Source organism: Pezoporus flaviventris, unplaced genomic scaffold (assembly GCF_033815535.1).
Source record: "Pezoporus flaviventris isolate CSIRO_AGI_PZ_B2104156 unplaced genomic scaffold, CSIRO_AGI_Pfla_v1 ptg000002l, whole genome shotgun sequence".
NCBI classification, from domain to species: Eukaryota; Metazoa; Chordata; class Aves; order Psittaciformes; family Psittacidae; genus Pezoporus; species Pezoporus flaviventris.
Window position 1 is genome coordinate 41,126,331 of NW_026892550.1, and position 24,362 is coordinate 41,150,692.

General features: G+C 38.5%; 1 protein-coding gene across 1 annotated transcript; it reads left to right on the plus strand.

The window, feature by feature from the left end:
• The first annotated feature begins 5,233 nt into the window (after positions 1-5,233).
• Positions 5,234-16,358, plus strand: GASK1B (golgi associated kinase 1B). Its single transcript, XM_061475861.1, has 4 exons — positions 5,234-6,316; positions 11,647-11,861; positions 15,384-15,610; positions 15,890-16,358. Exons 1-4 carry the CDS (start codon positions 5,311-5,313, stop codon positions 16,095-16,097), a joined length of 1,656 nt encoding a protein of 551 aa, XP_061331845.1. The 5' UTR covers positions 5,234-5,310; the 3' UTR covers positions 16,098-16,358.
• The last annotated feature ends 8,004 nt before the right edge of the window (positions 16,359-24,362 follow it).

Sequence of the window (24,362 nt, forward strand, 5' to 3'; positions counted from 1 at the left end):
GTACCGTGCTGTGCACCCTGCCTTTGGCCGAAGTCCACGGGCACACTTTGAGGGCAGGACTCCTGCCCGAGAGGGACGGGTCTCCGCCTTGCGGCTCCTCCCTCGCCCCGGGAGGCCTCCCCGCCCGCTGGGAGCTGCTTTCATGGTTTGCATGATGTCAAGAAGAGATTTTTGCAGATTTCCCTGTAAGGATCTGGCCCAGACCAGTTAAAGCGCAGACTATTAGTCAGCATGTTTAGTCAGGAAGCAAACATTTCTCTGTCTTCTTGGTGTACAGCTTCCAGATGGCAGCCCAAATTCATCTCCTTATGAGCACAGCACAAGCCTTCTAAAGTAACGCTTCATCTTTTGCAAATCAAATCCGCATTATCCATAATGACATATGTTTTTTTTCTCCAGAGTGTAAGTTCTCAGTCCCATGGATTCAGTAAAGCTGAGACAGAGTGCACCGTTTATCAATCATTTTAATATAAATGCCTGCCCGTGTGACATTTAGAGAGATGAACTGCAGAATATCTCTATGGAAACAATTTAGCTGTAGTGCATCCAAGAGGAACAAAATCCCATATGATAATCACAAATGTAGGCTGGGAAGAAAGAAGTACTTTTTATTATAAAGGCAATGTGTGTCTTTGTGTTACATTATTTTATTCAGAAAAAAAAAAAGAAAATGTTAGTAAAACATTAATTATTTACATTGAACTAGCTTCACATAGAAAACAAGAGTATGCATAATAAGGAGCCTAACCCGAAACTACATCCTTCCAGGTGTCCAGGGACAAAGAGGGACGATGAGCTTTGGCTTCTGAAGAATCCTGATATTGAATAAAACGTTTTCCAAAAATCCTGCCCTGGTATCATTTGGAAGAATGAATCTCAGAGGAGTCATTGGCAATGACTTCTAGTTACTGACTCTGCTCCACTCGAACTAAGGCTCATCTATTCCTCACTGTTCATCTATTCCTTGCAATTTCTTCAAACCATGCTGGTTTTGAAGCATTGTTTTTGTCATTAACGCAACAGTTAACATGACACTTCAAATGAAGCACCTCAAATATGGGCAGATTCTGACTCATTCGTGCTGTTTGGTTTTATTGAAATCATAGGTTACTGGAGTTGAAAACTATGTGGGAAAGGAGGACCATGAATTCACAGTATTTACTAAAATGAAAAATGGCCACATTCATATTTCAGAGCCTTCTATGAATATAACAAGTGTCCACTTAAAGAGGGTCTTTTATTGCAAAATGCTCTACAAACCAGCACAAACAATATTTTGTTCTTTGCTGAATTCCAGCAATTTCTGCAGACATAACTGCAGTGGGAATAACCAAACAGAGACATCTTGGAAAACTAAAAGAAAACAATAAGCATCTTTAAATCCTGTATCTTTTAAAACTGAAATGACTGAGTGGAGCAAGAGGGAAGGGTTAGATGAAGAAATAGGAGATGTATTTAAAATACAAACCTGATACTTGTAAAAACTGTCACCATTCTGGCATTTTGCAGAGCAACATACTACTATGTAGCTTTTTGTATTGATAATAATGCATCCCTGTGTTGTTATAAATTGTTTTCTCTTTGTTTTTCTTTAGTTCTCCAGGTGTAGTATTCACTGTCCCTAAAGGTTGTACTTAGTCTGCATTAAAGGAAGGTCACCAATGAAAAAAGTTGTAGAAAAGGAGTAGAACGAGAAGTAAGAAGCTGTACTTGGTAGGATTAAGAAGGATGCAAAGGTGAAAGGCTATAGGAAGATTGCACAGGGGAGGATGATTTATGCTTAGGAACACAGGACTTGATATTCCCATGTTCCTAACCTAAGGAAAGGATAACACTGGGCACAGAATATGTGTATAGAAAGAAATAACATGAGTTGTGTTTAATGTATGCAGATGGCAATAACACGGAGTTTAGAGCAAGGAATAAATATAGAATCTGACTGACATTACAGGCTTAAATATAGATAGGGAAAGTGCCATAACCTAGGCCAGAATTTGGTCAGAAAACTAGTGTTCTTCAGTCTGTTCTTTAAAAAAAGGGTCCTAAATATTTCTGACCACAGAGGAAAAACCCTTTCAGCTTAGTAATGCCCGTTAGTGCCCAGCTGCAGCATTGGGTTAGTAATGTTTCCAGAAAAAAGAATACTACCCGCCTGAACAACAAACATTGTCTTTCCTGAAAAACAAAGAAATGTTTGGTTTCCAAATAAGTCTATAACCATTCCAGCCTTAATTATTTTGTAAAAACTAGTAGGACACTGGAGCTGTACACCACTGGAGCTGTTCATCACAAGAGCTGAAATAAGGAACATCTCTTCATATGTTATCTTTTAAAGAACCCAAATTAGAGGCAAGTATCTGCTACATTAGAAGATACTGAGTTCTATTTTTTGAATTCCTACCACCATCCATTCCAGACAATATAGTGGTGCAGCATTTAAGGAATGCATTCTCCCTTCTGAACATGAAAAAATAATGGAAATATTGCCATTATCACACTTAGAAAGCCTAAAACCCCGCTGGGCATTCAACACTGTACATCAGTGGGTACACCACATTTTGATTTCAGGGCTACAAACCAAATGAGAAGTGAATAAGATCTCTTCATATCCTATTGTGATTTCCTCTAATTTAAAGGTAATCCTTAAAGAGTTGAAGTAGAAAGATTATATAGGTTCCAAAATTTATTTTAAGAAAAATGTCATAGCAAAGGAAAGCTGTTAGTGACAGGAATGGACTCTGTTTTGGAACTGCTTGATTTTAATGGACAGGTCGTGATGCAGTCTACATGCAAGGACGATGTTTGAGAACAGCTATTGCAGCGTGATACATTTCCAACTCGAGCAACTCTGTGCCATTAGCAATACAAAGTAAAATAAAAAAATTAGCCAATTCAAAGACACTTAGAAGAAATATAGTGGAGTAAAAACTCCATGCTGAATTATTTACTGTCAAAATCATTATTGATCCTTAAAGGAGGGGAGCCTATCTTGGGCATTTAAAAACAATTTCTTCATGAGTATGTGTAAACATTTGCAATGAATGAAATTCTGCTCTCACGCTGCAATTCCCAGTTACCTGTTTTTACCTTGGGTTTAGCCGTGTGATTTTGATGGTATTTTGCACTCACTTTGCACTGATATTAAAAAGGGTGCAGAAGGCTGTTCTCTCTGAGAGCCATGTACAGTGTCTGTTGTTTGGGCTGCAAACTTGGTATCTCTCAATATGACCCTTCATCTTTCAAAGGGACCCTCAAGCATCCAAGGCTGATCTAATAATGTCCAACTTTGGCAAGTTCTTTAAAGTATAAAAGACGTTAAGCAGCAATAGCCACATCTTTCTTTACTGACTTTATTGATAACACCTGTCTGGAGCATTTTCAGTTAATCTTTGTTTGGGATATGTCCCTTCAAATTTGAACTAAGAAAAAAACAAACAAACCACTTAAGTGGCCAGAGGGATTTCTTACAATCTCTATTCCTCAGATTTGAAAAAAGCATAAAGATATGAAGGCTCTTTTCCTGGTAACAGGCTCAGTTGCTGGAGTCTGAACTCTGTAGTACATATTTAGACTAAAAGGAAAATGATATCCAGTGAAAAATTCCAATCACAAAGTTTTATAAATTCAGATTGGACCCATCTAAAACATGAACCGACTCTTTAACTGTCTATTCCCTTTAGTATTAACTGAGAATATTTTCTTTCAGCTTGAATTTCAGAGAACATATACATTATATTATTTTGCACTAAGACTAGGCAAGGAGGCAGAAGTCTGAGCTTTGCCAGTGTCTCGCTGCTTAACTCTATACAAGCTCTTCTCTCTGCCTCAACTTTTCCAGCTGTGTAATGAGTATGCTATGCCTCATTTTGGAAAGCACAAATAGGAAGCACTCCTGAGCCGCTTAATAGCATGTTTGATAGCATTTTAAAAGCCACTATCGATTTTTCATTTCTCGTCACAAGAAGATATGATTACCAACAGTTCTAAAATTCAGGGGGCAGGGGATTTATTTTAAATGAAAAAAAAAACCCAAAACAACCAAGCATGGGAAGTGGGAATTTCTGCAGTACATTTGCGTGTAGTGCACTAGAGGGCCCTCAGGAGTTAGAAATGGATGGAATGCACTTCTGGAAGGCACATACTTCACAGGACTTTACAGAATTGAAAATAGAAGTTGCTGGAGTTTGGTTTTGTTTGTTGCTTTTTTTTTTTTTTTAATAACACGGGGTTCATGTATGTTTATAGCAGTTCATATGCAAACCACCTCTCAGTACAGTTAGCTTCCAAAAGGTATGTAGCTTGCAGCAATGAAAGACCTAGATAAGAACTATACTTAAAACTGAAATATGTGCTAGAATACTTTGAGAACGCCGGCTTTTACTAAGTTACTTTTATTAACTTAAGGAGTTTTCCAGAACAAAGGATGTGTCAAGCTGAATAGGTAAGAGATTTTATATTTTTATACCTATATATACAACATGCAGTTATTCTACCTTTGTTTCTTTGAAAGAACATATGTTCCTGTAATTTTATTTGAAAAAACTATAGCTAGATCCTGTTTATGCTTCACAAGAGCGAAGAGAATTAAGCATCTTTCACCTTTAATGAATTTGGAATTGTTTATGAATTTTGTGAACTATATTCATGTTCAGCTAGGGAAATTTGGCACTACTAATGAGTTTTTAAATTACTATGTACATATTTAACTACTACAGTTACTGGTGGTTAATACTGTATAATTTACAGCATTTCCATAGCATGAGGTTTAGTGAAGGCTTTGTCTTATAAGAAAAAGATGATAATCTGGGTTTGACAAGCTTTTCTTCTAATGCTTGAAAACAGCTAGCTGAGACTACAAATTGAGCCTCTATTTAATGATTTTGGTGTTTAATTATACTGTAATGAGAAAGTGAAAGATGTATCCTGACATATTTCTAGATGCATGCTGTCTCATTTAAAACTTCTGTCTCTTAAAAATACAGAACCACAGATGCCATGTGTGGGTAATGAAATACTGCTGTTTTCTTTTTGCAGTTTGCAAAGGAGGTAGTTCAGATCTTTTATGCTACAAGTCAGTAAACTTTGCTTACGCAGCCAGCTCCATTCATTCTCTGAAGCTAGTCACTTCCCCTGTGGTGGCTGATAAGAATTCAGCGGCTTGAGAAGGTGGAGTGTCAGCATCCTTAGTGCTAAACTCTTTCCCAGGCATATCAGTAGCTTCTGTCCATCATCCATGCTGGAAGCTATTTTGAAAAGGAGAAATAGGAATTGGGGAAGGGAAATCATGCATCATCATTCTGACTGGAATGTATGGAAGACTTTATGCTGTTTTCACCATGTGGATTCACTAGAGAAATGACCACCTTCGATCAGCCAAGTAAAATCAAAAACTTGTTTATTTGCTGCCCGTGCCCTGCACGGTTGCTGAGACTCTGGACTTGCAGGCGCCCAAGGACAAGGAGGAACCTGCTAGTGGGCACTGCATGTGTGATCTACTTGGGATTCCTTGTCAGTCAAGTGGGTCACATTTTACCCCAGCACAAAGGAAGACACCAAAAGATCAGTTCCAGAAGTCTCCAAGATGCAGCCCAAACTCCTTTTCTGGGCATCCCACTGGATGGCACCCTGTCACCGCCCAATTTCCAGGAACCCCAGCTTGGTGGCAATGGGACCTTGCTGCCACCCAATGTAGTTTATATCACCTTGCGGTCCAAGCGCAGCAAGCCTGCCAACATCAGAGGCACAGTGAAGCCAAAACGCAGGAAGAAACATGCAACTCCTTTGTCCTATGGGCAGCACTTTCCAAAAGCCACTTTTACTGGCCGGGAAGAGGCCTTTGCCCAACACCCAAGGAAGGCCACGCATGCTGCTGGCACAATGGGAGCACCAATAGCCCTGGAAGCAGGAAAGCACAAGGATGAACACAGGCATAAAGGAATGGCAATCAGGGAGAGGGGTCACTGGAGACCTGGAGGGAATTCTGAAGCTATAAAGGCACAACCCCAGCCTGAGGAAAGCAATATCAGGATTTACAGTGAGAGCTCTCCCCCTTGGCTGAGCAAAGATGACATCCTAAACATGCGCATGCTAGCAGATTCTCGGATAGGAAGCATTCAAGGAGTATCTTCTCACAAAGCAGTCCGGGTAGTATTTGCAGGAGGTACCAGCACGACAGGAGCTGCTTGTAATCAGGGACACTGTGGCATCGTCAAAAGACCCCTCGACATCAGCGAGGTGTTTGCCTTTCATTTGGATAGGATCTTGGGGCTAAACAGGAGCTTACCTTCTGTAAGCAGGAGATCAGAGTTCTTCCAAGGTAACACATTCCTGTGGTTTTCAGCTTGCAGGTGGGATGCTGAGGTTTCCTTCCTCCTCTTGCATTAACCATGGGGCCACAGCTGTGACCTTTAACTCCTGCGAGCCTGAGAACTAACCCCATCATTACAGGGAAATAAAGCTGGTGTCTGTTTGCAATTTCTGCAGTGCAATTATTCTGTCCAAAGGATGCAGAACCTCAGTGTTTAGATCAAATACCATTAGCTGCTGAGGGCAGTAGCAGTTTCTCTTCCACAAGAGTCTGGAATGGGAGAAAAAAGAGAGGGAGTCATCTGCAGACTGCATGATGTTGTACAGGCTGCCTGGAGAGAAACTGGTGAAAAAAATCCAGAAAAACCTGTGATTCGGTGGGTATTTCTGGTTTTAAGTTTTCTCATTGTTTAGAATTGGCTTTAATGAAATATTGTTGAAGGTGAGCACAAGAATTCATCTCAAACAGGTGGTAGGAAAGGGGGTTTGTTTAGTGAGATAACCTACTCAAAGAGGTAGAGAACCTTCCTGCAGAGACTTGATACTAATGCCTCTGGGAGCTTAAAATGTTTTAAAAAGTTCTTTCCTCTCCCTAAACCAAACTTACATTTCAGTAAATTCTGCTGTTACGTTTTGAGGTTCACTATACACATCTATATGTTGTGCAAATAAATACACACAGTAATACTCTCAATATGCCTGTTACATGATTGACATAAAGTTTTCAATTGGAAATTTGATTTTTAACCTTTAGTGAAATTAAAGGTAGATTTCAGACATGTAATGTAACTTCTAAAATTGTTATCTTGTTAAACAAGATAGCCTAACTGCTATTTTTGCAGTCACAGATCACGATCCAAAAGGAATACGTTGCATTTTAATGAATCATTGCTAAAGTGGCTGGCTATGTGTTTGCTGTTCATGTCTTACTGCTGAATCTAGCTTATACCAAATAGTTTTGTATCAGTCTACTTAAAAAAAAAAAAAAAGTAATAATGCCTTTCTGAAGTCTGACAGCAGGAAGATGACCCAGTGATCTCCAATTTCTTCCTGCTTTGTAGATCTTCCCTTTGGCAGCCTGTACAATAATGTGAATGAATCTCTAGGAAAACAGTTTGGAGGCTTCTGAATATTATTCATACTTCCAGAGAATGGAAGATACATTATGTGTAGTTTATTTTTAGGAACAAGATTTATTGCTACAGGGCTGTCATAAGGCATTAAGATAGTTCGGTTGGAGGAACTCTGCAGAGTATGGCTGCAGAGATGACAGACTGCAAGCCTCTGAAAACTGCTATTAGGCTAATTGTGCATTATGTTGCTCAGTATCTGTCACCTTACAATATGCTTTGGACTGTCTGGGGCAGAGCGTCATTCTGCTCTCTTTAATTTGTTTTTTTCTCATAACTGGCTATGTTCCTGTAGCAAGAAGAGTGTTGCTAGGTGATGAGAAGTAATGTTATTTTGGTCTCACTTCATTTTTTCCAGCTAAAGGGTGAGCAGAGCATTCAGAACAGTTACTGTACCTTGCCTCTCACCATTCCTTTGGCCTGGAAATATCCTGGAGCTCAGATGCCTAATGCCTACTTGCACTCATTTCTATTTACATGCTTATGTTTGGCATAATCTGGAAAACATCTGTGTTGAGCAAATGAGCAAAAATATATTCTTTAAAATAGTATGAACAATTAGCTCATTTTTGTAACCCACAGGCATTTAAGTTAAGATTAGGTGGGCACTGTAAAGTTTTGTGAATCATGGTTATTCACGTGGAATTGAGAGCAATGCAGGATTAAGAGACTGTGCATGTGTGTATGAACGTACACAGTTTCTGGGCTGACATCTCTCTTCACTACACATCCCTTTAGCTTGCCTCAGTTGTGATGTGATCTAACAGGACATGTTTGATGTAGCATTAAAATCTTAAAAAAATGGGCTTTTCAAAACTGTCATTCATTTTGTCAAAAGCAGTTTCAAAGAACTGCTTAGCAAATCCCTACGCAGGTTCTGTTTCCCCTATTCTCATAAATCCCCCACTGATTTTTTCTTTTTTTGAAGTCTAGCAAAATACTGTGTGCAAGTCCTCTGTCTGCTGTCCTTCCATTCCCTGGCTGTAAACCCTCTTAAATGCTAACCAAGTTTTTGTATATTATCTTTTTCTTCCATCAGGTATAATTTTCTCATATTTTGGCAATCATAGGATAGTTTGGGTTGGAAGGGACCTTCAAAGGCCATCTAGGCCAACCCCCCTGCAATGAGCAGGGAAATATTGATCTAGATCAGGTTGCCCAGAACAACATCCAGCCTGGCCTTGAATATCTCCAGAGACGATGCATCAATCACCTCTTTGGGCAACCTGTGCATGTGTTTTACCACCGTCCTTGTAAAGAATTTTTCCCTCATGTAAACGAATTGGCCAAACATAAAATCTCTAGGGAGTATTACAGACTAGGAGAGTACTATTCTGGGCATATCCAAGCAGTCATTATTGCAGTTGCTACCTACAAGGTGTGAAAAATGTCAAGAGCTCCAAAACACATATAAAGAAAGATAAGCCTGTAAACCAACAAGAAATAAGCATATAGGACAAGGGGTAATGGGTTCAAACTTAAACAGGAGAAGTTCAGGTTAGATCTAAGGAAGAAGTTCTTTACTGTGAGGGTGGTGAGGCCCTGGAATGGGTTGTCCAAAGACATGGTGAATGCTTCATCTCTGGTAGTGTTCAAGGCCAGGTTGGATAGGGCCTTGGACAGCGTGGTCTAGGGTGAGGTGTCCCTGTCCATTGCAGGGAGGTTGGAACTGGATGAGCTTAAGGTCCTTTCCAACCCTAACTATTCCATGCTTCTCTAAAACCATGTCTAATGTGGAGAAAATTGAGGCTGACCCTTGTGTGTTTGAGTTTTAGGATAGTCATGTTAATACCAGGGGACCTAGAATCTTCATTATTTTATCACCCTAACCTGAGGAACAGAAGAGACATATGTGACCTTGCTTGGTGCCACAGCCTCAACAGAATTAGTTTGCATGTATTGCCCCTGGCTCAGCAACAGCGTTTGCAGGGTAGGATGATGCCAGTGTAAGGGCTTGAGCTACAACTGCAGTAACACAGGCTGGAGCTGGTTTATGTCTGTTTTGCACCAGGCAGCTGTAGGGATAGGACTCTGGCTGCTTGCATCATAGCAACAAGGCTGAGCTTTTTATTCAGCTTTTGGTACAAAATACACAGCTATTGCTGTGCAGTTTTGTTGTGCCGCTTACTGAGGGCCTCAATTACTGCAAGCTGACAACCACCCTCCTTCCCCCTCTGTATGTCAGTCCCTCTCATCTTTCCACACTAAGTTTTCCTCTCCTGCTAATACATGGGCAACTAAACTGCTACTTTCAAATGTGGCAGTGGTAAGCTGTACTGCTTTCATGTGAACAGTGAGAAGTTTGATAAAGGGTTTAAAGTACCTCATGAAAGATTTGCTCTTTTTAGTGATGTTCTCATGGGCACGTTTGAAATTATTTTGACTATTTTGAAACTGATGTGGGGTGTGGATATCTACTGTGATGCTTATGTTGAAGCCGCCATGCAGCGATACATTACTTAACTGCACATGAAGCAGTTTGAGTACCTTGAGGCAGTCTAGTCTCATCAGTCTGAGGCTTCATCTGTGTTACCTTAGTCAACTTAGAACATCCTGAGCAAGTAGCTCCTAAGGGCCTAAGACGTTTTTAGAAATGTTTTGATGTTTAAAAATGTATATGAATTACTGGGAGGCTGGTTCCAGCACAAGTTTTGAAGAATCTTTCCTGTACAATTTTGCAGATCATCTTTAGACAATGAAGTAGATATATAGATATAAAATGGCAGATGAAAATAAAATGAAGTAAGTCATCTTAGGGCAAGATTCAGTGAAATGCAGCTGCAGCAACAGAAAGGCAGTAGCCCCTTGAGTTTATATATAAAGCTGATTAGGAAAGAAGCACAAGCAGAACACATTTATTATGGACATTTATTATGAACTTAATCTGAAGTGTACTCAGCCTCCTCAGTTTTGGCTGTATCAGTCTGGAAGCTCTAATTCTTAGCCAGCCCTTACTTTTCACCATTCAGTTGACTTCATGAGGTTTCAATCAGAAAAGCTCCACTGATTTCAGTGGTGTCGTGCCAATTCATGCAGCTACAAATCAGACCTCTTATTCTGCTTTAGTTCAGCACCTTTATGTTTTTCCTGCAAGTGTCAAAAATTTGAGTCACTGCTCTTTACTGAAGCTGCTGTTTCATATTCCTGTAATTCAGCTTATGTTACAGAGTTGAAAGATTTTATTTTGGCTCATCTTTTCTGCTCCCATTTCCTCCGAAATGCAAACATTTCCTGTATTTAACCTCAGTCTTTTAAAAATGTTTTTGTATCTTAATGGAAACTGGCAAGATATTATTCATATTTTTCAAGTATTTATATTACTATTGTTTATCATGTCCCTTTTGCGTAGACAGGAGATGTTTATTTTGTTAGGAGACCATTTTTGTATTTGGTTTGTGGAAGAATTCATGAATAGCTACATAAGCTGTTATTTGAGATATAATAGATCAGACTTGATCCTGTAGAAAGCTGTCCCTTTTTTTTGGTGGCAATTACCAGTGTTTATGTAGACTTTCTCCAACTGGCTTGGAAAAGTAGCTTAGCTGATAGTTCGCCTGACTTGGCTAAAGTAATCTTCATTGTAAGTGATGGAGTCAGAGTCAGGAAATAGGTAAGATTTCACAAATTAATTTCCTAAATATTTATTAAGGCACCTCAGTGGAAGAAGCCTGGTTTTCAGGAGTGCTCAGTGTTTCTTTTTAATATTGCATGAAATATATTTATCAGTTCTTACACTGGGAAAGCTCAATTTTAAATTCTTTCCTGAGGTTTGTTCCTGTAGTGTTTCTGTGCGCACTGTGCATTAAAATTACTTTGACATTTGTTTTCAACTCTTAAAAATCATCACCAATTCACTAGAAACAGAGAGAAATTACATCATTTTCTCACAGTGAGCTCTTTATCTATAAGCTTTTTAAGAGTCTGGTTTAATATATGACTTTGTACGTTCATCTCCTGCTTCAGAGAAAGCCTCCCATATGAATGCTGAGGGCATTCATAATGTCTATGGTTCTTCCATTCCTGTGGTATCTGCTTTTACATGTAGAATAAGACCACATTAACCAAAGGATGTCAAGTTATTAGTCCGTGGCCATTTTTCCTTCCACATCTGTAATATAGTATAATTGCTGATCTTGAGCAACGTCTAAAGAATGATTGAGTAAGACTGACAGTATTGTACTATACTGATGATCTGTTTTTCTGTTTTCAGATGGTCAAGCCTGTCCTGTTATTCTCTGGGATTCATCACTGAGTCCAACAGATAACAGTACCCATTCTTCAGTGAGATTAACCTGGGGGCAGTATCAGCAGCTATTGAAGCAGAAATGCTGGCAGAATGGTAAAGTTCCAAAAGCTGAGTGGGGCTGTACTGAAATCCATCATCATGAATGGTCCAAGATGGCACTCTTTGATTTCCTTCTGCAGGTAAAACATTTACTGAATGCAACTATCGGCCTCAAAAGTCATATGAGCATACATAGGAGACTATTTTTTTTTTTTCAGTGAGGAAGAGAGGTATTTGTACAGTTTGAACTTTTTTTTCCATTTGTTTCTTATGATTAAAATATCCAAAATTAGATTTATAATCAGGGAATGAGATCAGGAGCTTGACTGACTCACTTTCTTGAAAAAAAAAGGAAGCAAAGGCTTTTGGCTTTGTTTTACTTTGCTTTGGTTTACTTCACCTTGAGGCAGGCATAGTGTTTCTTCTTGACTCCTTAGTCTCTCCAAATATAGTTTGTGACTATGTTCACCACTGTAAGCCTCTTTCAACCGAGTGGTGCTTCCTGCCCCTCCCCAGTCCCCTGAGGTCATTTAAATGTTTTTGGTCAGCTGAAATCTGGATCAAGATAACAGCTATAGTGGCTAATTTTCCTTCCTTTTAAAAATATAGCCAGTGACTTAGGAAAGAGTAGAGCAGCAACTGATGAATGATATGGCTGCTGTTCTTTACTTAGGTATTGCACATAATCATTAGCTTTCCAAATAACACCTGACTAGGGCTCTGTCCTGTAGGATCATGAGTGGCTACAGTTACAGCAATTAGCAGAGTATTAATACACTCCCTGTAATAAGGATCCAACTGAACATCTGGTTGGAAGCTAATTTTATGGCTTCCTGAGATACGGCAATACTTCCAATTGTCCTTACCTGCTAAGACAGGTCCGAGTGACTGAGCCTCCTGGAGCACTTGCTGGCTTATTTAAAACTTCAGCTAGCGCTAGTTTAATTTCTGCAGACTGGTTATGTTAACCAGAACATATGAGTCTTCTCTAAAAATAGATTATCACTCATCTAATGACTCCATCTTTAGTCCCACTATGAGCAAATAATTCGTAGAAACAAGTATAAAGTCATAGGTGGATTACTCTGATACTAAACTAAAGTCATGCCCCTATAGGAATAATACAGATTGTGTCAACGTTTTCATGCCATTGTCTTCTTGTTGAACAGTTTAAAGATTCTCTCAATTTTTGTGTTGATTTTAATTTTAAGGTCTTCTAAGACAAGTTTTTATTATTCATAATAAACCTCCTATTATCCAGAAGGAACACTCAGGTAAAATAATATAAAACAGGATTGAGCTTTACCTGATAAAAAAATTACACTTGCAATGGTAGCTGGTATCAGAGTAATGCATACCTCCAGCTGCATACCAGACAAGAACATGCATACCAGAAAGTGAGTGAAAGTGCATGTTACGGTTCTTAAAGATTAAAATTTTACCTGGATTCTTTCAGATTTAACTTTAAAGTTTATCAGTAATAGAACATGGAGACTCTAAACCAAAAAATGCCAAGAAGGGGTTCTAAGTTTGAGGAAAAAAATAAAATCTGTGCTTCATGAGCCATTCAGAAATAAGAATGATGAAAAGTATTCTCTGTTAAATCTACTCCCCTTAGAAGAAGTTTGGTACCTGTGATAGGTGTTCCTAATCTCTGCTTTCAAATACTATAAAACATGGGAGCAGGCTAAGAAATGCTTATAACTGGCTTTTACTTGTGTTCTGCAATAAGTCAAGTAAAATAAGGTCATTAAAAGTAAAATGGCTCTTTTAATTTTGGGGGTTTGAGCCTCTCATGTACGTAAGTATAGGACAAAAAACAATGGTAAAAGATTAAGGTTGCAGCATCGATTCCAGAGTTCCCATCATTCTGTCTTAACACAGGAATGATGCAAGGTACTGTAAAGTGGCTGTCTGTAATAATATGGTGTCCTCATCTATTTAATGCATGTAAAGTGTGGTGCAACTGGATTAGGGCTATACATCAAAAGAGCATCTAGAGGGACTCTGTGTCACTTTTGGCAAAGCCTTTGAGTTGAATGAGGTCATGTGAGCTAGAACACTGCAAGCAAGCAGGGCTCTGGTACCTGCAGATGCTGAATACTGCTCATGAAAGGAGAAAGAGGAAGAGAAATCTGTTTCATCAGGATTTTCACTTCTGAAAACCAACATTACTAACAGGAGTAGTGGCACTACATATTTAAGAAAAAGCAAAACAACTCCCAGACATTCATTTGATGAACAAAATCAAGAGGCCTTTTCAACACACGGTACAGTTCTACATCAGCAGAAGAGTCCTAACACTTTGCTGGTGACAAACTTAAAAGTATAATTTTAAAGGTCTTATGTGAACACTAATGCTTTTATGCTTAGAGCAGTTTGATGAGTTTGCATACAACAAATAAGGACAAAAATAATTATTTACCTTTGCTAAGCTACTCATTAAGACTTAGATGCCCTGGCTAGGCTTCCACTTTGTAAGCACCTGCCAGCAGGAGCTGGAGCCTGGAACAACCCCATTGCAGGCAGGACAGGCAGGGTCAGCAGCCGGAGAGGCAACCCAACAGGGAAGAAAGTTGCAGGTCCGTTGATAGCCTAGTAAGTGTAAGGCACAGACAACTCCAATGCAAAGAAACAGGAATCCCAAGCAGCAATAGAGTAGCATCAGGTAGCAAAACAAGCAGCAGACACCACCTCTCTCAAGGGCTCAAAATAAGGCTGTAGCTCCAGGCCTGAGCTTAAATGGGACTCATGGGCAGAGGGGGGGGTGTGTGTGGAGGTCCCAAGTGAGGCTGTTCAGGGCAATTAAGGCCTATCTGTGTGCTCAGGGCCTGGCAATGTTGTGTATTTACTCCCATCTTGTCAACAAGGGTAGAAGCACTTTCAAGGGGTGATTTATTCTTCCTGTATTAGATGGTTATCCTAAAATGGCATCCTTTGCTCTGGGGGTGCCTTGCTCTTGTCATTGTTTATGAAAGGGAACATAAACAACTAAGTCAGAAGAGATGCTTAACATTTACACCACTAAAGTTAGACCAGATGTATTCCTTCCCATTAAGTGCTGTGCAATGAATAAGCAAGGGCTCATATAGGAAAAAATAGCCTGGATTGTCATGCCATTAAAGTATATACCAAGTGTAACTCAGGGAGTCTGCTCTGTGATTATAAATGTACTCTTCTTGCATTTTGTAGCTTCTGGTGGTTTGCTGTGCCCCTTACTAATATTTCAATTATTTTGCATACTATTAGTCTGTTAGGTCCCACATTGGAGACCCTCTGTGTGTGTGTCAGGCTGTGCTATTTCTGTTGTTCTCTAGCAGAGAAAATGTAAAAAAACTGCAGCCTTCTGAAAAAAAATGGGATTGTATTCATCATCTTTTTATTCCAGTTATGCAGTGATATTGTTCCACTATTTCCAAAGATTTTCTACTGACAGAAATCATGGCTATAGCATGGATGAAATATAGTCTGAGAAATTTCTTCTGACAACACATGAAGTATGGGCACCAGGTCTTCATGCCGTTTCACTGCTGACTTTAATTATACTTATCCTGAGCTTGTTTTCCTGTCAGCTATGTTAGTGAGCAATGTCTCACAGTGACACTTTGCCCCAAATACTTTGATATTGTTTTCACTTGGCACTCTGCTGTACTTTGTTTTAGATATATAGTCGACTAGACAGAAACTGCTGTGGATTCAAACCTCTCAGGGAGGATTCCTGCATGCAGCAAGGACTGAAGCTGAAATGTAGTGATCAAGATGCTGTCCACCTTACACACATAGTTCAGAGACACCATGACCAGAGGCACTTAGTCTTTATAGACAATAAGGGTTTCTTTGACAGAAACGAGGACAATCTTGACTTCAAAATACTGCAAGGAATCAATGAGTAAGTTTTATTAATTTTGTAAAAAGATTGATATTTTCTTCCCAGTTTGAGCAGGAGACATGCCAAGTTACTGAAATTGATATCATTGGCCTAAGACATTTACAGAGTGTGTCTAAAAGTGTATGAGTAATCCCACTGCTGTAAAAGATACAATTAACATGTATATGGACTTTTAGCTGAGTCGCAGTGTATATTCATAGAATTGATTGCTAAACCATAACATAAATATTGCAATTCAGCGTAATGGCAAAGCTGATGAATTTCTTTGTGTTTTTCCAGATTCCCTGAATCTGCAGTTTCAGTGCTGAGAAGCCAGCGTTTACGTGAGAAGCTGCTACAGTCTTTGTTCCTTGACAAAATATACTGGGAGAGCCAAGGAGGCAGAAATGGGATTGAAAAGCTTATTGATGTAATAGAAAGAAGGTCCAAAATTCTTCTTACTTATATAAATGCACATGGAGCCAAAGTATTGCCGATGAATGAATGAATCAGTATTGTTTCTGTCGGAGAGTCTTTAAAAAAATTGCATGAACCAAAACCTGACAGTAAAATTAATTTAATTTGTAGGATTATTTAATTTTTCTTCCCCCAAACTTTCAAGTTTATTTTTAAGTAAGAAATCTTACATGGTTTAAAAGCAACATTTAAATGTCAGCTACAGCTCATCTCAGTGCAGTCTCTTCTATGTCACCAGTGAAATGAAATGAAAAATAACCAACTGGTACAATAAGTAATGTAATAATATGTAGGTACCATGAACACTTCTTCTGTTAAACTGTTTGAAAATTAGCAGAGGGATTTTCAATACATTAAGCTGGATCACTCTTACTTTCCTCATTCATGTAAGTGAAAGTTTAATTGCAAATTTGAATGGGAGCAGATATTTTTAAGCACTTAATACATTGATGAAAACTGTCATCTCATCTTGCTGAAACATATCTAGTACAGAAATTTGTTTTGGCTTTTTGATTATAAATATTAAAATGCCAACTTTTCCAAAGGCTTAGTTTGTTTTATTTTATTTTGATCTTTGAAATCTGAGGACTGAATCTGACTCTTTTAAATGTAGGAGTGTTTGCACTGGACATGAGAGAAATTTAAAACAGTGAGAACAACATGGCTTTAACAACAATAATTAATTTGAGAAAACTTTTACCTGTTCCGTATGGAGTACAATTTGTCATGAGTTGCTCGTTACAGTGTACTATTTCCAGTACAGGTTGTTTGGATGTATGGGTGAAGGTTCTGCCTGTTGATTAACTGTCTATTGGTTAACTCACAGAATTGTCCTTTATTACCATTAGTTTTAAAAAAGGAATTCACCTTTAGCCTTGTGTGAATATGGTGCTAAATAAGTGTACATTTTACAACATTCTTGTCAATATTTTTTATAGACTATTATCAAAAAGCAGACCTACTAAGGGTGTGAGTGTTGTTAAACTCATCACAGAAAACATTTGTGCTGCTTGCCCGTCTCTAGCCAGAAGTTCAGGATCTGTTTTTCCATTAAGATTGACCACTGCAAGGGGATGATTCTAGCTGATGATTCACCCCAAGTACTGCTGCAGGTAAACTAGTTAGGGAAGGCTGGATAAGCTCTTTGGATTCTTAACCTTCATCTACTCCAGAAATAAAATACAAACTGATATAGTCTATCATGACATATACCTTTTACCTGTCTATTTAGAAATACTCATACTGTCTTTCTAGAGAAATATCTATTATCTTCTTGTCATAAGATAATGGCAGAAATTGAATACTTTCATAGCTACTTTTTTCATTATACATAGTAAAAAAATATAGGGTGTGTAAGATTTTAAAATACTTTTTAAGGTGCTTGTGTAATGATATTAATGAGAAACTAAAATGCTTTGTGTCAATGTTAATGTGGATGGGTGAGTTTAATGTTTTAAGTAACTACAATTCCACTGCAGCTGAAATAGATTTTCTTTCTTAGCATCAGAAGAGCTATTAACAATAATTGCATTACTAGAAGAAATAGATCTCAGTATAAGCAGAGTTAAAATATTTAGTAAAATTTTAACAGCATGGCCATCTAAATAGTCTTTTATTTTATTCTGTCAGCAAAGGCAGATAAATTTGTAAAAAATTCCTAGAACTTAACTACTGCCTTGAGAGGACATGTTTTAGAGTGCCTAGGACTTCTTATTAGCACCAAAGTAGAATTTTATAGGATTTTCATGTTATCCCTTTCTTAAAATATTGTAATTTATTAGCCACACAATTTCTATAACAGAAAGAAAAGTATTACTATAGCTTACACTGTGAACAGAGCCTAGAGAAAGAAATAATCAGCTGGATCCATTTCACATGGAATTGCTCTTGCAGTAAATTTCACTTTTTGATGATCATTATGATCAATTTATCTCATTCTTTATCTTACCAGTTTTCTTCCTGCTAGATACCTGTTCAAATGGATTATTATATGCTGCTGGGAGTAAAAGAAAGGCATGACTCTCAGCTGCTTTGAACTTTGATGAGGGCTAAGTGAGTATACAAGAATGCACCTGATCGTGAAAAAAGTGCCATGAGAGCTTTGCCTTCTAACTCCATTTCTTCTGGACATGGACTATTGTTTCCTTGAGCATGATACATCCTTTTTTATTTGCCTGGCAGTTCAGTGCCAGCTCTTAAAGCAGCAATGTAACTGCCAGCTAGTAAGTAATTGCCCTGAAGCTGACCTGGAACAATGTCTCCTGGTAGTCCTGAGTTTAAGAGGTTCAAATAGCCATGATGCTGTGCAGTACTTGAAAATTTGCCCAAGCATGAAAAGCGTAACTGTAAAGAGAAGATATTCTGGAGACAAATACTGCAAATGAATGTCTTTAGGGAATGAATGGTAATTTTTACTAGACATTTTTTGTGTCAGAGGCATATAGATCAAGTTCTCTTTAAAGCTAATTTACAGGGCAAAACAATATCTAGACACATAAAAAGTACAAGGAGAAGGATAGGTGAATTTCCCTGTGCTGCCCAATATGGATCAGAAAGGCACCGTCTTCTCAGAGCTGCTGCAGGCACCAGTGAGTCCAGAGCGAATGGCCAAGGCAGACTGTGATGCATGCATGACACTTTCCAAGGGTGAAGGAATACTTTCCCTGAATGTCTGAATTTGGGTCTAGGGCAAAGAGTTCTGTATCTTTCTTTCACCTTACAATGGCATCTTAGTGTTGCCCTGTGTGCAGCTAGAGGCTCTGCTTTCTGTGCTGTATTTCTTATGCATGCAAACACTCTTTTAGTCTTCAGGAAAGTCAAGAGAGGCTTTGTGAGATTGGGCAGTGGAACTGGACTGTAAATTGCTTCTAATTCTCTAGCATTGATAACAAACTCCACAAAGTGCCTTTTCTCCATAGTGTTTATCCCGTTGCCGTGGAGCTTGGTACTTGAATCCAGTATTGTTAATAACACAAAGTGTGGTTATGAGTTCATACTAGCCAAGTTCTGTGTTTTTTTACAAAAATGAAGAATTTTGTAAATTTTTAGAGCATTTGTATAAATGTGCCAGTGTGAAAAAAATACAACAGAAACACTTTGCAGAGCTTGTCTATTTGCTGCTACTACATTAAAGATATCTGCTCTCCCTTTGGTAACAGGAGTAAAGTTCATTCAGTCCACTTCCTTTTAAAACAGTGTGACGTTGGACTGACATTCCTGCACTGTAGCCTAACTAATATTAACCAACAGGAAAAAACCCAAAGAAGCCTTACTCTACCTATAGTGGTGACTGACAGCCAAGAAACTGTGTTTTAGCCATCTTTGCTGGGCTGTCTTCCATTTATGGGCATAAGGGATCAGACAAATATTCATGTTGCACATTACTCAGAAGGGTGTAACCAACAGCAACAGTCCAAAACCTGTGGGTAGGAAAAGACAGTTATGTCATTCTTGAGTCTGCCTGAAAGCCAGAACCACGTGAAATGGAATTACTAAGAAAGTCAAGAGAGTTTGCTGATTTCATAACAGTGGAAGACAGAGCTTAAAATAAGTAGCCCAGACACAGATGCTTTAAAATTCCTCAGGAGCCTGCCAGCAACTTAATAATCTTAAATGTTTCAGAAGGTGAGGACATGAAAACTTTTGTGGAGCACTGTGAGAGCAGTTTCCTTCTTTTTTGGTGTGTATTCTGTAATGCACTATGTTAGAAAAGATAAATTCCATGGTTTCAAATGAGCAAATACAGATTTAGGGTACATTAAGGGACAAGATTCCAGTAGCAATTCTGGGAACACTTTAATGCAAGTGTGTGTATGTGAACACAAACATACATGTATGTGTATATATACCTTGGCTTGTTTCTATAAAATGGTCAGTTTGCCTAATAAAAAGTTGTTCATACAATTTGCTGTTTACTTGTAAAATTGTATTTGTAAGTCAAATTTTGGGTGTATACAAATTGAAGTTTAAACACAACATTATTATGAATGAAGCTTTTGTTCTGAAAGAATTAACTCTTCCCTTGCTAAGATATTTATATAATCTTGAAAGTTTTCTACTTAACAATTGTAGAGAAAAACAGCAATATGTTTTTATCTGAGTTAAACTGCCAGTACCAACTCAGATATTTTTATGGATTTCTATATTAGATACTGAATTTCCACTTTCTTTTTGAATTTTGAAGTCAATTTATTTGTCTTTTTATGAGTAACAGTAAGGACATTATCACAAGTAATTAATTGTTTGAATCTCTGCTGCTATTGCCATATAATGTCCAGGAATATACAAAATAAAATAGTTATCTTCACCAGATTGTCAGTTCAGATCTGTAAGTTGCTTTAATAAAACTGTAATACATACTAATGTAATATGTGGGTCATTAGATACTATTTAGAAAGAACTATGGCCTAGAAACTGCTTCTTCAGAGACACAGTCCAAACCAGATTATGAAGCTCTTCCTGTGGAAATATTTTCTAGCTGTTTACTCACAAGACTTGTAATTCTTTCTTACTAAAATGATTCACTGTAGCCGTGGAGCTTCTGGTTATGGCAGCACTAGCATTTACTGCCTTCTTTAGCCATTCTGACAATGCCTGCTTACACAAACACTGAGCAGAAAAGGCCATGCCCATTTACGATGCCAGAACAGAAGTATTGGTCAATGACTGGTAAATGTTATAATAGACCATGAGTAAGTACAGGAATAGGAGAAAGACACTGAATTCCATGTCAAATAGAAACTCGCACAGAGTTAAAGTAGCCCAAGAACTTTTGGTCTCTTAAATTTACATTTTTTCCACGATCCAAGAGAGACTAATGGGAAACACAGAAATGTTGAAACATTTTTAAACATTCTCTTTCCCACACAAAGTAATTTGGTTTATTTTTTTAAAAACATTATTTGTTTTTGCACATTACTGAATACTTCAGGCTAAATTCTATCAGGTATATTTGTGTAAATTCATTACAATTCCACTGAATTATCCCCTTTCCAGATAATACAGTTTAAGTCAGTTAGGTTAATCCATATTCTCAGAGATCAGAGCACTGAACTCTAAGACCAAAATGTGATCTTAGGAGGGGGACAAATAAGGAGAGTTGCCTGAGATATAGCACGGGTATAGAACTTGGCATGCAAGAACCTCACGAAACTGAGTAGGTCCAACCCAGCAGATGAGCTTCAGTATGGATTAATATAAAGGCTTTACTTTGTTGCTGTTTAAAACCTTGGAGAGGTTTTAAATCTTGGATTATGTGTGCAGCCTGGTCTCTACATCTCAAGACATATGAACTGAAGTTAGAGTCAGGAGAGAGAAGAGCAACTGAAGTGTTCTGAAACAGCTGTCTTTTGAGAAGAGATTTCTTCAGTCTGAAGATGAGAAAGCTGGAGGGGCCTCTAGTTTAGGTTTGCAAAATCATGAAGATAATGGATGAGGTGAATACAAAAAGTGTTATTCAGCAAATCCTGCGGTACCAGAGGTGTGGAACACCCAGTGAAACTAGTATCACTTTTAAGCGGAAAAAAGAAAGTTCTTCGCATAGCAGGTATTGAGCTTCTGGAAGTTGCTGCCATGAGGGACTGTGGAAACTGATAGTACCAGGAGGTTCAAAGGGAATTAGACAGATTGAAGGACAGAAAGTTTACATATGGATTTTGTGAGAATTAGGTAAGCTTTCATCCTCTAAAATTCTTAATACAACAATTCTAGATGCTGGAGAATATAAAGGGAAGGGGCCACCTATGTTGCCCCAAGCTCATGTGCTCACCTCAAGTCGCCACAGTACTTACTAGTGGGCTAAGTAGCCCATTGGTGGGACCTAGAGGGGAATTCCATGTATTCTTGTATCTGAAGGCTATTCAGCCAGGTACAATGTTGTAAGCTGTTTAGACCTTTTCTCTAGTTATGAGAATATATATAATTGCTTGTAAGAATAGAGTTGTTTGGTATGGTGAGTCTGCTTTGTCATCAATGAAAGAAAAGAAAGAAATCAGATGGCAACAATCTAATGCCTAAGAACAGTTTTCCAAAAGCAGTTAACTGGACTTTTTTCTTTTGGAAAAGACAAAATGCAGACAAAATGCATAAACATTTTTTCTCCAATGCGATTCATTATTGTATCTGTATTTGGTGCTGGGTTTACCAATGCCATTATTTAACTGAATCAGATCTTGAAATAAGTGGCTTTCTCTAAAAATTAGTTCAGTTCCAGTAGCCATTTCCTGTGTTATTTTCCTTTCAGCCTTCTGCAGTACATTTACTTCTTATTTAATCATTTGGTTTCAGTGTCCACTGTTCAGGAACATTATCTGTATTTCCTTCCATGGAAAAGCTGGCATGGCATTCCATGGAGGTCTGTTAAGCTGTACAAGCACAGCTTATCAGAGGTATTCTTCAGCTGGCTATGAGAAACACTTTGAGATTTGGATGGAATTTATTAACTGTTAAGGAAAATAGCACCAGTGTGAAACCCAGCCTTATGAAGTGTGAGAACTGTGTCTGACAGATGGTAAAAGCTGGCAGTCCAGTGAGATGCTCTGCTCTGGGAATTCTGAAACCACTGCAGGTCATACATCTTAATTTTCAGATATACATGGATATATCACATACCTAAGACATGGTCTTTTCTGGTAACCTAGGGTTTTTCCTACCTCAGATCTCCTGAGAAAGAAATATGCAGTCAAAATGTTAAAGATGAAACTGACTGAAGCATACCCTGTAGGCAGCTGTGGCATAGTCACAGTAAACTGGTGATACCCAAACAGAAGGTAGACCTGCTTATAAAAAACATCGTGCTAAAAAAAGACGAAAAGATTCATCTTGTTAAATATGACAAGACCTAGCTTTAAAAAACCCTTACTGTGTGAGAAAAGCATCTGAGATTCTTTGATAGGGTGCTCAGGCCCACACGGCTGTAACAGATCTCTCCCCAAACTCCCATTCACTCATTCTGCTACCTTTTTTTGTGATCACATGGACAATCCTATAATCACAGCTGTCACTGGCCTATAATATAAAGGTTACTGAACTTAAGACAGCTAAGTTTGAATACCCAGGATACTCAAATTTTGCTGATGTAATAGGCTTAACCTTTCCTCCTTCTGGGGCTGAACCACTTAGATGAAAACTACTAACACTGTACCTGCAGTTTTTATTTTGCACCTGGTCCCTACAGGATGCAAGCCTCTTTTGCATCCAATACCTATTTTTTTTTTCTCTTGATGATCTTTAGTGATGTGAAGCATCAGTACCACTCATCTCTCAGATTTCAAATACAAAAGCAACATCTTTTTTTCTTGTCATATCTTTTCCCTCCATATAATATTCCTATTATAGCAGATACTGCTACTATCCAGGACTGCAGTTGCAGCTTGGCTACATAAATGCCCAGAGAATTTATTTCATGTGCATCATTATTAGAGTGTATCTAGCTGAATTTTTGAAAGGGGGGCACAGGTGAGAGATAAATTGTGGTGAGTCTGGTGGGAGAAAATATGAAACCTGTTATCACATGGGTAATCCACAAATTACTGCTGGCTCCATCTTGACTGATCACTACTACAGAGGACCTCAGCTAGCCCATTCCTCCTGCTGTGGGTTCCTTTTCTGCTGTCGGTTTCTTTTGCAGTTATTCAGTTCCTGTTGCACTTTTAACTACAAGACTTCCATTACAGGGGGAAGAAGGCTTTGTAGCATAAAAGGGAAGGAGAAATTAAAAATTCCTATTACATACACTAAAAATACAATGTGTCATTTTGTTAATAATCAGATTTGAAAAAGTTGCATTATGAGAAATAGTTCTGTTCAAGTGCTGTTCTGCCTTTTTCTGGCCTTCTTGAGAGGAAATGCTCAGCAGACTTGGTGATTCCTCCATACTCAGTGCACTGCCAGCTACCTGATCAGTTTCTTTCTAGAGTGGCTTTCTAAGTGAGTTGTGAGGATTTTTCTGTCCAGCTGCAGAAGTCACTGCACCTGGGATGGCAGCTGGGGTCTGGGCTGATTCATAGGATTTATACCCCATTGCATAGCGCTTACAGTACTTGCTACTAGAAGGAGTGCAAAATACCATCAAAACCTATGCTTCTACTCATAGAATCATAGAACCATACAATGGTTGAGGTTGAAAGGGACATTAAAGATCCTCTGCCATGGGCAGGAGCACCTTCCATAAGACCAGTTTGCTCAAAGCCCCGTCCAGCCTGGCCTTGAACACTTCCAGGGATGGGGCATCCACAGCTTCTCTGGGCACCTTGTTCCAGTGTCTCACCACCCTGACAGTAAAGAAGTTCTTCCTTAT